Source organism: Mycetomoellerius zeteki, unplaced genomic scaffold, assembly GCF_001594055.1.
Source record: "Mycetomoellerius zeteki isolate Tzet28-1 unplaced genomic scaffold, Tzet1.0 scaffold345, whole genome shotgun sequence".
Taxonomy (NCBI): domain Eukaryota; kingdom Metazoa; phylum Arthropoda; class Insecta; order Hymenoptera; family Formicidae; genus Mycetomoellerius; species Mycetomoellerius zeteki.
The window spans coordinates 20,618-34,568 of NW_017257333.1; the positions used below are offsets into that span (position 1 = coordinate 20,618).

At 35.0% G+C, this 13,951-nt stretch overlaps 3 protein-coding genes across 4 annotated transcripts; 2 read left to right on the forward strand and 1 right to left on the reverse strand.

Annotated features, from left to right (window-relative positions):
• Window positions 1-3,058: 3,058 nt before the first annotated feature.
• Window positions 3,059-5,266, forward strand: Rab1 (RAS oncogene family member Rab1). Its single transcript, XM_018452419.1, has 4 exons — window positions 3,059-3,331; window positions 3,956-4,352; window positions 4,447-4,678; window positions 4,778-5,266. The coding sequence occupies exons 1-3, from the start codon at window positions 3,309-3,311 to the stop codon at window positions 4,645-4,647; spliced, it is 621 nt and encodes a 206-aa protein (XP_018307921.1). The 5' UTR covers window positions 3,059-3,308; the 3' UTR covers window positions 4,648-4,678; window positions 4,778-5,266.
• A 1,421-nt stretch (window positions 5,267-6,687) lies between these two features.
• Window positions 6,688-10,085, forward strand: Sec10 (Exocyst complex component Sec10). The gene is made up of 6 exons (XM_018452416.1): window positions 6,688-7,007; window positions 7,232-7,675; window positions 7,914-8,491; window positions 8,577-9,065; window positions 9,148-9,655; window positions 9,742-10,085. The coding sequence occupies exons 1-6, from the start codon at window positions 6,975-6,977 to the stop codon at window positions 9,838-9,840; spliced, it is 2,151 nt and encodes a 716-aa protein (XP_018307918.1). The 5' UTR covers window positions 6,688-6,974; the 3' UTR covers window positions 9,841-10,085.
• Window positions 10,086-10,494: 409 nt separating this feature from the next.
• On the reverse strand, window positions 10,495-13,107 carry Art1 (arginine methyltransferase 1). 2 transcript variants are annotated; one of them, XM_018452386.1, is made up of 2 exons: window positions 13,036-13,107; window positions 10,495-11,822 (listed from the first exon to the last, which is right to left on the reverse strand). In XM_018452386.1, exons 1-2 carry the CDS (start codon window positions 13,099-13,101, stop codon window positions 10,740-10,742), a joined length of 1,149 nt encoding a protein of 382 aa, XP_018307888.1. In that variant the 5' UTR covers window positions 13,102-13,107; the 3' UTR covers window positions 10,495-10,739. The 2 variants fall into 2 exon arrangements, with proteins under 2 accessions (XP_018307888.1, XP_018307889.1); XM_018452387.1 differs by lacking the exon at window positions 13,036-13,107 and adding an exon at window positions 12,526-12,945.
• Between the last annotated feature and the right edge of the window lie 844 nt (window positions 13,108-13,951).

Sequence of the window (13,951 nt, forward strand, 5' to 3'; positions counted from 1 at the left end):
TTAACAAACCAGTACCTAAAGATATTTACGAAAGATTGAAGAATATTGAAGATAGAATATTATATTTGGAAAGTATATCACCGGAATATAAGGATTTTTGGACGTAGCAATTTTACTACCTACTTTGATTCATAGCCGTATGTGCTTCAATGCTACTATTTATATAGATCTAATAAAAATTTGACATAAAAGAGAAAAAACGCATTTTATTCTAAATATCACACATGTGTTTGAAAAACTATATATATAGTTTAAACATATTTAATTATATATATTTAAACTTGAATTTTTTAACGATTTTATACATGTTTATGATGTATAATTTTACATTTTTTACATTGTAGGTAACAGAAGACAAATTTAAAGGACAATTCGAAATCTATTCAGAAAATAGTAAGAATTACTAGATATTTTGTATATTATATGTGAATTATAATGAAATCAAGTTATCATTTTTCTTTATTTTAATTATATTATAAAAGTTGTTCCTTGTAACTGCGCATTTCCTATACTTACCAGGTATGTAAATATGAAACCGGAATTTTTTTATAGAAAATACACTTTTATTGCATGAAAATGATAAAAAATATTTTATTCGAAGTATTGCCCATCGCTAACTATACATTTTTCCCACCTGTCTGACAATTTGTGGATGTCACGCCAAAAAAATTGTTGCTCTTTTGAGCCAAACCATTCATCTAGCCATTTTCGTACATCTTTGTAAGAAGTGAAGCGCTGCTGAGCAAGTGTGTGTCCCATCGATGCAAATAAGTAGTAATCGGACGGAGCCAAGTCTCGTGAGTAAGCCGCATGCGAAAGTATTTCCCAACCAAACGCCTCAATCGTTTCCTTGACCAGTTTTGCTGTGTGTGATGGTTTATCATGCATTATCATGAAGCAAAATCACTTTGTGTTGCCTTTTTTGATATTCCAGTCGTTTTTCACGCAAAGCTTGATTCAAATTGATCATTTGTTGTCGGTAGCGTTCAGTATTAACGGTTTCGCCAGGTTTTAGCAGCTCATAATAGATCACACCTTTCTGATCCCACCAAACACAGAGCATTGTCTTCCGTCCATAGCGATTTGGCCTTGCAGTCGATGTCGATGGTTCGCCTGGAGTTACCCATGATCTTTTACGCTTAGGATTCTCAAAATATATCCACTTTTCATCGCCAGTCACAATTCGATGGAGAAATGACTTTCTTTTGTACCTGGCGAGCAGCATTTCGCAAGTGGTTTTTCGGTTTTCCTGCTGTCTTTCATTCAGTTCATGTTCTCATTTTCCCATCTTCTGGATCTTTCCCATGGATTTTAAACGTATGGAGACGGCTTCTCGTGTCGCATTCAATTGATCCGCGAGTTGTTGAATTTGAGCGTCATCATCCAACAATGCTTGCAATTCGCTGTCTTCAAACTTTTTCGGTGGTTTTCCACGTTCTTCGTTTCTCACGTCAAAATCGCCACTTTTGAATTTTTTAAACCACTCAAAGCACTGTGATTTACCAAGAGCATGCTTCGACAAGCATTCGATGCGATTCTGCAGCAGTTTTCTTCAAATGGTAACAGAAAATCAATGCTGTCCGCAAATCGTAGTTTCCAGGCACAAAATTCGACATGTTCAACGCTATTACAAACTATACTGTTGTATGAAACTTATATTGTTGTGAGTTGAAAATCTTTGTCAGATGTCAGAACAAAGAAATGGCATCAATGACGCGGTCTGACGGCAACTACATGGCCTATTGGTAAATTCCGGTTTCATATTTACATACCTGGTATTGTTAGCGTTCAGCGAAGAAAGCAGTTTTGCAACTGTTGTATGATTTTCTGCTGACCGCCACCTAGCAGTTTACGCTTTTCCAACATGTTAACTAAGCGGTCGCCACTATTTCCAGCAGACTGGAAGTACGCTTAATAAGCGCAACGTGTTGTGCTACATATAACCTTGTTAAAAATGAATGAAATAATCGAGAAATGTTATACCTATAACAATATAATATACACTGTTACGGCAGCAAGTGACATACACGATAATTTCCAAAATGGTAAAAACTTAAATATTATATAGATAAGTTTAATTATTATATCTTATATTATTGTTTTATATAAGTTATAATAGTTGTTTTCCATTTTTATACGTAAAATTGAATCTGAAGTAATTTGAATATTTTATACTTAGTTAATGCCGTTATTACTTGCTTATTTTAATAATATGAAAATGAAATGAATGAAAAATATGAAATGTCTCACGGAATACTGGTTCGGAGGTTATGTAGTACATATACATATGATACAGTAGAAGAAAAGTCCGTTCAGCAGAAATCAGCAGCGCAGCACAAAGCGCTCACCAGGGCTGCATTCCGTTTTACGCACGACGCGCATAATGCATCATTTATTCTTGTTTAACATTCGGTGAATAACAAGAATAAAAGATGCATCATGCGTGAAACGGAACGCAGCCTAAGCTGCTTTCTTCGCTGAAGACGCAGTCTTCGACTGTATTCAGCAGCAAAAGAAACAATTTCGCACTTGTAAAATTGTTTAATATGATTGGTCTTGCCCTTAGTTCCTCATTGGATAAATGTATGAATCAATTATATTAAAAAAAAATTTGACTTCTGGATACAACCAATGCAATACTGATAATTCGCTAAATCTCAAGTAATCTAGCAAGAAAAAAATGCATTATGTGTGCCACTGGGGTTTCAACTATTGATTGGAATCAGAATATAATTCATGTGTTTGTCCACAATGCTGGAAATCATTCCAAAATTTTAGACAAAAGAATTAACAAATCATATTTAAACAATTCGGTCACATGATCAATGCGATTGGTCAATTCTTTCTCCGTCAAAGAAATTCTAGCATTTTAGATACAAAGCTGTATGGTATATTTTCACGAGTCGCTCAAATCAGCCGTTTCAACGACAAAAGGCTCACATCGATCGAAATTGACGTTTGCTATTGATTAATTTTGACCACGTTCTTTTTTTGTCACCGGTTTGAGGTTCGTGAAAATGCACCTTTAGAATAGAAAACGCGCGCAATCTATACATTCTACGTCTATGGAAAAGGTGCCCGCTGCCATTCTGGCATTACGTCAATGGTGGAGGTTTCATTGGTTTGGGAGGAGTTGCTGTGACCGCCATTGTTACAACTCTTCGTCATATTACGGAGAAACGTAGTGAGAATCCGATTTATCCGCATTTCCCGTAGTGCGTGTCGAGGCCGAGGCGCCGTTTTCTAGGTATAAACTTTCCAGCGCAGACCATAGACGGATCCATCAGCCGACGCATTCTCAGCGTAGCATGTCCACGATGAATCCCGAGTAGTGAGTAAACTTCCTTCTGCGCAGACATAAGTGTAACAAATTTGCCACTTTGTACTAATTATCGAGCGATAATATGAACGTTTCCATGATGAGAAAGCGTCCACGTTATCGCTCCCGCGGGATCTCTGCTCGCTAGGTCAGGGAATAAAAAATACGGTGTGTCCTTTGATTTTCATCGTCTCTTGACAGATTTACCCTTCCCTCTCGTCGCTTTCCCCTACTACTCGAAACATGGCACTCTTGTATCATAGTCCGTATTTCAGTATTTTTTTACTGTTAGATTTTCACTTTCCATTAGCCGACCTTGGCTCTTTCTTCGTAATAATCATGAGAACAGACGTGTGTAAATTGTTAACAAATTGATATCCTTTTTTTGAATTTTATTAAGAATTTTACTTACTTTACAAAATAGTTCTTCTAATTTAAAAGAATATTCCTTTAAAAAATTTTTTTAGAGTTTTTTATTTTACAAAATGGTTTTTCTAGTTTAAATGTCTTGATTGTTTGTATTAATTGTGATTTTAAGACTTTCTAAATTTAGAGATATCAAATCTTTTCTTTCTGTTTGTAAGAATGTTTACAAATTGTAATTGTAATTTATGCTAAAATATTTTCATGTTTCAGTGATTATCTATTTAAATTGCTTCTAATCGGTGATTCTGGTGTTGGAAAATCATGTCTCTTGTTGCGCTTTGCCGATGACACATATACGGAAAGTTATATCAGTACCATCGGCGTGGATTTTAAGATTCGAACTATCGATTTAGATGGAAAAACAATAAAACTACAAATCTGGGATACGGCGGGTCAAGAACGGTTCAGAACAATTACAAGTTCTTATTATCGAGGTGCACATGGTATTATTGTTGTTTATGATTGCACAGATCAGGAGACCTTTAACAATGTAAAACAATGGTTGGAAGAGATCGATCGTTATGCCTGTGATAACGTCAATAAGCTGTTAGTCGGCAATAAATGTGATCTGCATACGAAGAAAGTTGTAGATTACACAGCTGCCAAGGTAAACGGCACAAATATTCTTTTTTTATATTGCATAATTTATTGAAATTGATTACAGTCCTCATTGCATAACTGTACTTTATTGTTATGAATAGGAATATGCCGATCAACTCGGAATACCATTTTTGGAAACATCGGCAAAGAATGCAATGAATGTAGAACAAGCTTTTATGACGATGGCTGCTGAAATAAAACTTAGAGTGGGCCCACCCTCGAGCGGAGCGAGCGATCCAGCCAACAAGGTGAAAATAGAACACGGACGTCCAATTGAATCTTCTAAATCTGGATGCTGCTGAGAACTATAATCTTGTGTCTCGTTTAACCAAAGTAAGAGCGAAATTAAATATGTGTGTATGTAAGAGTTTAATAGATTTAAACTCAAATGTAAATTATTAATTTATAGAAAACAATAAATTTTTTTTGTAGAACATCTAATGCGGTTGCGGTCCAGATACTGCAAAATTAAACTTATTACTGCAAGTATAAGAACGATACATGGAAGTTTTAGTTTACTCCAACAACAAAAAAGAAGGAAAAAAGAATCTAACACACTCATGGACCACCAACTCTTCCTCAGAGTTGTACGAAACTCTCGTCCACCTGCCCTGAAATTTCGTTTTTGTAGTTATCTTTCCAAAGAAGAAAAGACGTGGTTAATTAACGCCATTTTCTAGTATAAAGTTCGACTTTAGATAAATTTGTCGAATTAGTATTGATAATATCGAACGAGTGTAGATGTGCGTGTAATGGGAGGGACAACTCGAGTCTTGAGAAGTAAATTGAATAATACTGCGTATGGTGGTTATTATGATAAGCACTTTAATTTTCTTTTTTAGCCTAATTGTAATATGTACAATAGAGTATGTGTTTGGCTCTATAGCTATTTCTATTTCTCTATACAATAATCCAAAAAGATTTCTCATGTTTTTTCGTATGTTTCGTTCTCCATTTTCTTTTAGATGCGCAAAGGATCAGGTCATTTTTTTCCTAGTGAAATTCCATAAGCAATGCGATATCCTTCCTTTCTTTCTCAGTAGTGTATATATATGTATATACATACATATATACACACACATGATATAATGTAATTTATAATAAAAGAAATATTTCAATGCTAACTTGGAGCGCATACGTGAAGTACGTTACATGTGTATACGTATATGTATATATATGTATATATTTATGTATATGTATATATATATTTATACATAATACATATATGTATATGTATAAAATATATTTAAGAAATGTGCCGCTCACGTACAGCCAAACAATGAAGTGGCAAAATCTTCGTTTGTGTTTTCTTAAATTTTATCATTGATCCTCGTCATGCTTTTTTTACATAGTTCAAATGCGATCCAAGAATCTACAGAAATAATCTGCGAACTAGCTCCAATCGAGCAGAAAAGCGAGGATATTTTATACGAGTTAAGAGATATTACAGTTACATATAATCCAAATCGTAGCTTTGTATCGTGTGAGAGGGCTATTTGTGACGGGTATACGATATAATGGCATTCGAAAAGTTACAAGTATAGTAACTGTAATTATAATAAAATATACGGATGAATAAACAACTATATCTAAACGAAAAATCGCATTCTTCAAATTCCGCGGACATTCAGGGTCATTTCATAATTATCACCTGACACGTCACGCACGTACGATATATGCATATGATATGCACATGGGCGTGTAAAGACGTGTAAAGCCTAGCCTTCTACGTGTTCGTTATCTGTCAGTACACCTTGGTACTCCTGATAAATCAATTGTTGGCGATGCTCGTATTTTAAAATCGTCGTAAATTTGGTCTGTTGGATGGTTTGAAATTCCATTCCGACAATGAAATGCGACCGTACCATTTCTGAGATCATACTTAAAATAGGCTGCTTTCAGAAGATACAGTACGATATAGTATCGCTCTGTTTTGTTATTCATTAAAAGCTAAGAAGGATAGAACGATATTTGTGTCTTCCAAGGGGCAATCAAAGGAATAGGGAACAGAATAAGAATTTCAACGAGAGATAAGAATTTCAATCAGAAACTGTATTCCATAAAATATGATTTCTGATAGGTTGAGGTTCTTATTCTCTTCATTATTCCTTTGATTGTGCAGAGTCCCTAAAAGGAAAGCAGCTCTAATTATAAATGTATAGGATCGAACTATGAATAACGCTCTACGTCAGACAGTTCGAAATTCGCAATTAGCTATTTGTATGAAATATAGCTGCAAATAGCGCGAATGGATGAGTTTGCATTTGTTGTTTACTACTCGTGTCAATTTATCAGCGGAGCGGGTTTTTTTTTACAAATTTAAAGGGCGCGAATCATCACGAATTGCGCCACGTTGACATCTGGCGGTCGAGCTTGTTTACTAAGAATGACATTCTTGTGCGTATTGTTGAACGCGGTGATATCAATCGTACATAGATCACGTTTCTCGCAATCCAAGAAATGCGAGACCGAATCGACAAATTAAAAATGCACACATAAACTCATAACGAACAAACAGCGATGGTCGTTCTATTATCGCAGCTCCTGTGAGCTTTTCTGGACTGATCGAGTGTTATAATCTAACCTAATTTTACTTTCATGCTGCTCTGCAAACATAAACTGTTTCAAAATGATGCAACAATATATGAAGGAATTGGAGCAGGTTTCGATTAATCTTTTTTTCTTCCATTGAAAGATTTATTTCGATATTACATGATTTTATGTATTAGTCATTAAGTTTAATATGAGATCAGCTTATACAAGAACTAGTTATTTCAATAATTTTATTTTTTCAAATAAATGCAATAAATTTAATGCTATATAATTTATAAATTTCTGTGCAATATCGTATTAAGCTGTCATGAACAGATTGCAACTGTTTCACAGGATCCATTTGACCCCGAAGAATTTGTCGAAAGATTAGCTTGGAGAACTGTCAATGATAATACAAAAGATGGAGGAAAGACATTTTTTGATCCAGTTATCGTTCACGAGACTTTTTTGCAAGCAATTAAAGACTTACAGATCCTACAGGAACGTCAACAAAAGAAATGTGATAAATTAGAGGCTGCGCTGAAGGAAGAAGAAGCTCGACATACGTTTGAGATATTAGAATTACAGGAAAGAAATCGACATTCTATTGAGTTGTTTCATCAGTTAGATGAGAGAATAAACCTCGTGGCTACTAAAGTCTTACATCTGGGAGATCAGTTGGAAAGTGTCAATACACCGAGGGCAAGAGCAGTTGAAGCTCAAAAATTAATGAGGCACTTCTCGGAATTTTTAAGTCCTGGTCCACTGACTGATCCAATTTTCACTGATAAGTCCTCGGTAAAGATAATAAGATAATTAAATTATTTTTACAGCTAAAAAGTTTACTTGCAGTAAAAGTAACTAAAACATAAAGGAAAAAAGAAAAAATGTACTTTAAAAGAACATACTTTTATTCCTTTATAATTTATTATACCAAAATTACACACGTATTTCAAAATTTTAATAATTCAGAACATTGAAATTCAAAGTTTATACAAATTGATTAATAAAGTTTATTCAGTGTTATTTGTTACAGTTGAATGATGCTGCTGATGTGATACAAAAACTCCATCTCATAGCCCAGGAACTTCCCTCTGAAAAATTTGAACACGCCAAGAAGAAAATTGGTGTCAAGTATGACGAAATAGAACGGAATCTAATCGAGGAATTTGTAAGAGCGCACAACAGGGAAGATGCGCCGCGTATGAGGGAATTGGCGAGCACTCTGGCAAATTTCAAGGGTTACTCTCAGTGTATCGACGCATTTATAGAACAGAGTCAAATGGGTTCCTTCGGTGGAAAAGATGTCTTTCAAGACGTCATACCTATGTGTACAAAGTATCACAAGCTTATGCAACAGGTATTCTCTAATCCCGAGCAAGTCATGGCCAAGTTTGTTTTAAACATATACCATCTGCGCCTTCAAAAATATGCGGTGGCTAAATTAGCTGACAAAAACGATTCCGAAAAATATCTTAAAAATCTGTACGATCTGTATACAAGGACAATTAAGCTGTCCAACGATCTAAAGGTCTTCAATATGGGTGCTGATGAAACTTATCTTGCCAAACTTACTAGAAACATCTTTCAAAAATATTTAGATACTTATATTAGGTAAGTTCACAGTTCAAAATAATGCTGCTGAAATAATAGAGCGGAAATGATAGAGCCAGCTAATGATTATTATTGATTATTTTAGTATCGAAACGAAAGCATTTCGAGAAAAATCAGCAACGTTGCTTATAGAGTACTACGAATCCAAAAATCATCAGAAAAAACAATTGCAAATGGGTGGCTTTCAAGAACTACGTAGAGACTTGCAGGCTGTATTAGGTGCAAGAACGAATATAAACATTGCTCAAATAGAAGATTACGGAGGCGAGACATTTTTATCGGAAGAACTAGCAATCGCGATACTACAGAGAAGCAAATTCGCGTTTCAAAGATGTCAATTACTTTCGCAGTCTGTTGATATATCTACAAATGCACTGCAGATCTTGGAAATATTATTGCAATATTTAATAAGCGAGCATGTAGACTATGCGTTAGAATTGGGCTTACAAAGTGTACCGATACCAGAGAGTAGGACTCAACCAGAAATTCATTTCTTCAATGTAGTGCATCAGTGTAATGCCATTGTCCGACTTTTGGAGGAACAATTCAACGACAGTGTACTGCCTCTTGTTATGTATGCAAGTTTTTTATTTATCTGATATGCTTTTTTTTACAATAGCAATACAAGTTATAATACTATGTTTTTTCTTTTTTAGTTCGACACCCAAACACGCCGATTGTTTGTTGAAGAAAAAAGCTGTATTAGAGCAAATAGATGTCAAGTTAGACATCGGCTTAGACAGAAGCATAAACGCTATTGTAGGTTGGGTAAAAGTATATTTACAAAGCGAACAAAAAAAGACTGATTTTAAGCCGGAAACTGATGTGGATACTGTAAATACTCCAGCCTGTTTAGTAGTGGTACAGTACGTGAGCGGTATGATACGGCTGATACGAAACACCTTGGACGGCAGGCATTTAGATACCGCTCTGAAGGAATTAGGAATTAGATTTCACAAAATCATTTACGATCATTTACAACAATTTCAATTTAATTCGGCTGGTGCTATGTGTGCGATATGCGACATGAATGAATATCGCAAGTGCATTAAAGAGCTCGAGGTTGAATTTGTTACGAATCTCTTTGATACTTTGCATGCTTTGTGCAACTTGCTGTTGGTTAAACCGGAAAATCTGAAACAAGTTTGCACAGGAGAGCAGTTGGTATGTTGTATAACGTATTGTATTTAAGAAATATATATATTTTTAGAAATATATATTATATATATATTTTTTTTTAATGATTACGGATGACACTCGATCGTACCGTTCTACTTAATTTTATTCAATTAAGGACTGATTACAAGACACAGAAGTTAGCCAATTGTTTAAAAGGTATAACAACTTAATGACATACTCTGCTTAAATAAAAATCGAAAAATACTTCATGCTCAGCCTACTTCTCCATGATCAATGATTAAACTAGCTATCAAATATATGAAAACAAGTAATATCATGGTTAAATAATTTTTTAATCATTTTTTAAATATGATTTTCGCCTTTAGGCTCGTTCATTTTGTTATATTCGCAAATATATAGCATTCGCAGAAAATAGTGCTCTTCAAAATAGATTTACCCTATTCATTATTTTATTGACAAGTCACAATAAATGAGTTGATTAGAGATAACAAGACATATGAAAATTTTAATTAAATTTCTGATTTTATATATATATGTATATATATATCATGCATTCCACAATTTTTGACAACATTAAAACGAAGTCTAATAATATAAAAGAAAATAACAAAGATAGAGAATTTTGGCGCACAATTATATATTTTATCATACATCAGAAATATTAATTACAAGTAGTTTTTCTTAATGTTACAGTGTGTGTGAAATATTGCCAAAACATTTATGTTTTATACTCAGGATTTTTTTTTACAGATTGATAGATTTGAAATTTGCTTATACTTGTGCGCGAAAATTCGAGTTTTTATTTATTACAATATTTAGTTTAAATTTAGTATTATAAATATAATTATTCGGATATTTTTGCACGTTTACAGAAGAAAATATTTATAAAAGTCATTATATTAAATGTCTAATCAGAAAGTATTCCATGTCTTTTAAAATTAAAGAACTGCTAAAGTCAGTTTAACAACTGACATACTGTCATCAATACACGCCGTCTAAACGCGACAATTTATAGTTCCATACTGTAGGAAATCGACTTCAGATTTGATTAAATGACTTTTTAATGAGTTATGAAAAAAGTGGAAAGAGACGCGCAGTCCACTATATATCAGCGCATACGGTAATTGTTAGTCTCGTGTACTTGGCACAACTCTCCTTTAAAATCTAACTCAATGCTGAAATCCAGATCTCTGTAATTCCTGGCATTGGGCCTCATCGAGAATACGCCGTATATTTCTTCCCCCTTCTTCACTGTCATGTATTCATCGAAATAAAAGACGGTTTGTTTCCAATGTGTGTATGGCACTTCCGGTGCAGTACTGAAGCCAATACGTTTGTGGCACTTTGTGAATTCGATGTTGAAGAATGTAACTAAAGCTTGGACATAGTCGTTTCTGCGGACTTGAAGAGTAAATGGTGACGAGAACTCAAGATCGGCCTTCGTTACTGTATACAGATCAACTTCTTTAATTAGGCATGCATTTGTAACAACTTGTTTTGGATCAACAACATCCACTAGTGGTTCACTAATGGCCACCTTCCTTATGCTACTCATGTCGAATCCATACACATCGTCCCACCAATTAATCTTCTCGTCTTTGTATTGTCTATCTTCGATCCCACAAATGAATAATGTCGCTTTATCAGGGAAGAGCATACCATCTTCACGAAGCCACTTGTCTCTGGCAAAGAGCACTGTGTCCAACATCGATTCGTAGAATAAACAGTAGCCCATCCATTCGGATATTATTATGTCAACCTTTTCTATTCCATCGGGTAATGAAACTTCTTCGACTTTTCCTTTAAGTATCGTTATGACAGAGGACAGATTGTTTGCCTCTACTATCTTTTCTGCGTATTCAACGATATTGGAGCATTCGATACCAATGACTTTGGCTGCACCAGCTTTAGCTGCAAACATGGAGAGAATACCCGTTCCACAGCCAATATCGAGAACTGTCTTCCCTTTGAAGAGATGTTTATTGTGATACATGGAATTTCGGTACGTCACAGTGCGTACTTCATCCTTTAACATTTCTTCATGTATTCCATAATGAGCATAGGAATCAAAATAATAGTCTCTCGATGTCATATCGTCAACAGATACGGATTCTCTGCATGATTGTACATTGACATTTTTATTCACAGTAGTAGGCTCTGCTGCTATGTCCATGGACTCCATTTCTGACGTCTGTAATATTTATAGAGAATCAAAAACTGTTCGACCATTCAAATAATTTATTTAAATTATTTTACTCTTTAATTTATTGTGTGCTTATAAGTTTTAATTGTAAAATGGTAAATTTGGGTCTTGTACAAGCAAAATTTTAATCAAATTTCTTCGAAACAAAGAATAATTTTAGTAAAACTATTTAATAATGTAATAAAGATGTTAAAAAATAATTCTGAATTTGTCCACAATTTTTGAAAGCTTAAAATAGCTTTAAAAAAACTTGGGCTAGACAAAGAGAGTAAAAATATAATTGCAGATAGAGTTATAAATTATAAAATACAATATTTTTTATACTTCCATTGAGATTGTATTAATGTATAATAATGGGAAAAGCTTCATTTCGTAATACCTGTCCTTTTCAACCTAAACCTCTTTCACAGTTTATCCTTTTTTTTTTCAACATGAAGACAAAAGAAGATGAACCGTGAAGAAGTTTTAACTAAAAAAAACACAGGTATGTAGATATATGCTCTGCACTGCTTAATATCACTTAATGTAATAACAACAAATGCTTAGCTTCAGTATGGAATAAAAAATAGATAAATCACATAGGGACGTATTGGTCATTATACTCCATCATACAAATGTATAAAGCACACACATACGCCTACAACTATTGTTTATACTATAAAAATGAATACGGTTTAAGTGGTAAATTTACAATGATGTTCATAAGTACGATTAGCGTAGAATCTACAGTCCAACGAACTCGTTCGCGCCGGCGATAATACACGTGCCCGCCAAAACAAATGGCGTCCCTTTCGGAATCGAATGGCCAGTCGATATCCTGCTAGCACGCGCTCTATTCTGCGATATTGCTATATCGTTTCCGTTGTCCTATATAGAACGTCTCTCGAGTACTGCAAATCTCCTTCGTCTCGATAACCGCGTATCCGTAGCCAGCGTTACTTAACGTTTTTAATCGCGGAATCGCCTCAGAAAATGTATCGCGACAGCGTGACTCTCAACTCGCGTCGACAGCCTCGCGGGTATCTCTACTGTACGAGACGCGCGAGGACTATATTCATCATGACAAAGCCAATGTCCTAGCTGTTGTGTGCTCCAATAGTGCGCATCTATTGTTTACGAAGCGTATCGGTACGTGGCTAATAACCCGTTAGAGACGAAGTTTTCCGTTATTTTATCGAATAGCCCACTTCATAAAACTCACCGAATTCTCCGTGGTACACACGCGGCTTTGCTTGATTTCTACCGGCACTTCATCACTCGTCGCCATTTTGACTGCGTCACAGCAGACGACCGGATCGTCTCCCAGGCCCGTCACTAGCAGTTACAAACGTGAGAAGCGTTTCTCACCGATCGTGACATGCAAATATGAATGTTTTTTTTTTTCCAAGAATATTTCACGGCTCACCGCATTTTTTCCAAAAGTAAGTAAAAAAATTATGAATTAATTATATAAACAAAATCATATTACGTAAATATAAAAATATTTAATTTGTAAATATCGTAGAGAAAATTGACAACTTATTAAGCGAACGCACTGCATAATCAGCTCGATTTTATAGAAATATTTTTATTTTTGAAATAATAGGTCTGTGCGCGTTGCTTGAAATCCTCAAAAATGTTTGTCCTCAAAGTGAGATAAATAGATATTCAGGCGTTGAAGAGAGAGAAGGCTACGTTCACACCGTGCGCTTAGTCCGCGACCTATACGATAGGTATCTTTGATTAATATACAGGATAAACAAGGACGTCTATTGTATAGGCTGCGGCCTAAATGCACGGTGTAAACGTAGCCAAAGAGAAGATGCTGAGTGCAAAAAGTGCAAGCAATGCGAACAGACTTATTATAGCGTTTTCGATTAATGCCTGGTTTATGCTTCGGTCTTAACTCTAAAATTCAGCCAATAGGGCTGCCAGTTTTAACTGGTTCTAACTGAAATCTGTATTCCATTGGCTAAATTTTAGGATTTTAGGATTAAGATCGAAGCATAAACCAGGCATAACCGACTCGACCCGACTCCGAGTCAGTGGTCTGTTCTTTTTAGCTGCATTTTTTGAATGGTTTGGCTGGGTTTAGCTCTTCTTTTGCAGCTAAACAGAACAGACCATTAACTCGGAGT

Bases quoted from the DNA above. Each gene is read 5' to 3' on its own strand.
- Rab1 (XM_018452419.1), top strand. From the start codon at position 3,309: ATGTCCACGATGAATCCCGAGTA. The intron at 3,332-3,955 runs GTGAGTAAACTT...TTCATGTTTCAG, and splicing joins TCCACGATGAATCCCGAGTA to TGATTATCTATTTAAATTGC. The intron at 4,353-4,446 runs GTAAACGGCACA...TGTTATGAATAG, and splicing joins TAGATTACACAGCTGCCAAG to GAATATGCCGATCAACTCGG.
- Sec10 (XM_018452416.1), top strand. From the start codon at position 6,975: ATGATGCAACAATATATGAAGGAATTGGAGCAG. The intron at 7,008-7,231 runs GTTTCGATTAAT...ACTGTTTCACAG, and splicing joins ATATGAAGGAATTGGAGCAG to GATCCATTTGACCCCGAAGA. The intron at 9,066-9,147 runs GTATGCAAGTTT...TTTCTTTTTTAG, and splicing joins AGTGTACTGCCTCTTGTTAT to TTCGACACCCAAACACGCCG.
- Art1 (XM_018452386.1), bottom strand. From the start codon at position 13,101: ATGGCGACGAGTGATGAAGTGCCGGTAGAAATCAAGCAAAGCCGCGTG. The intron at 11,823-13,035 runs GTGAGTTTTATG...TAAATATTACAG, and splicing joins TGTGTACCACGGAGAATTCG to ACGTCAGAAATGGAGTCCAT.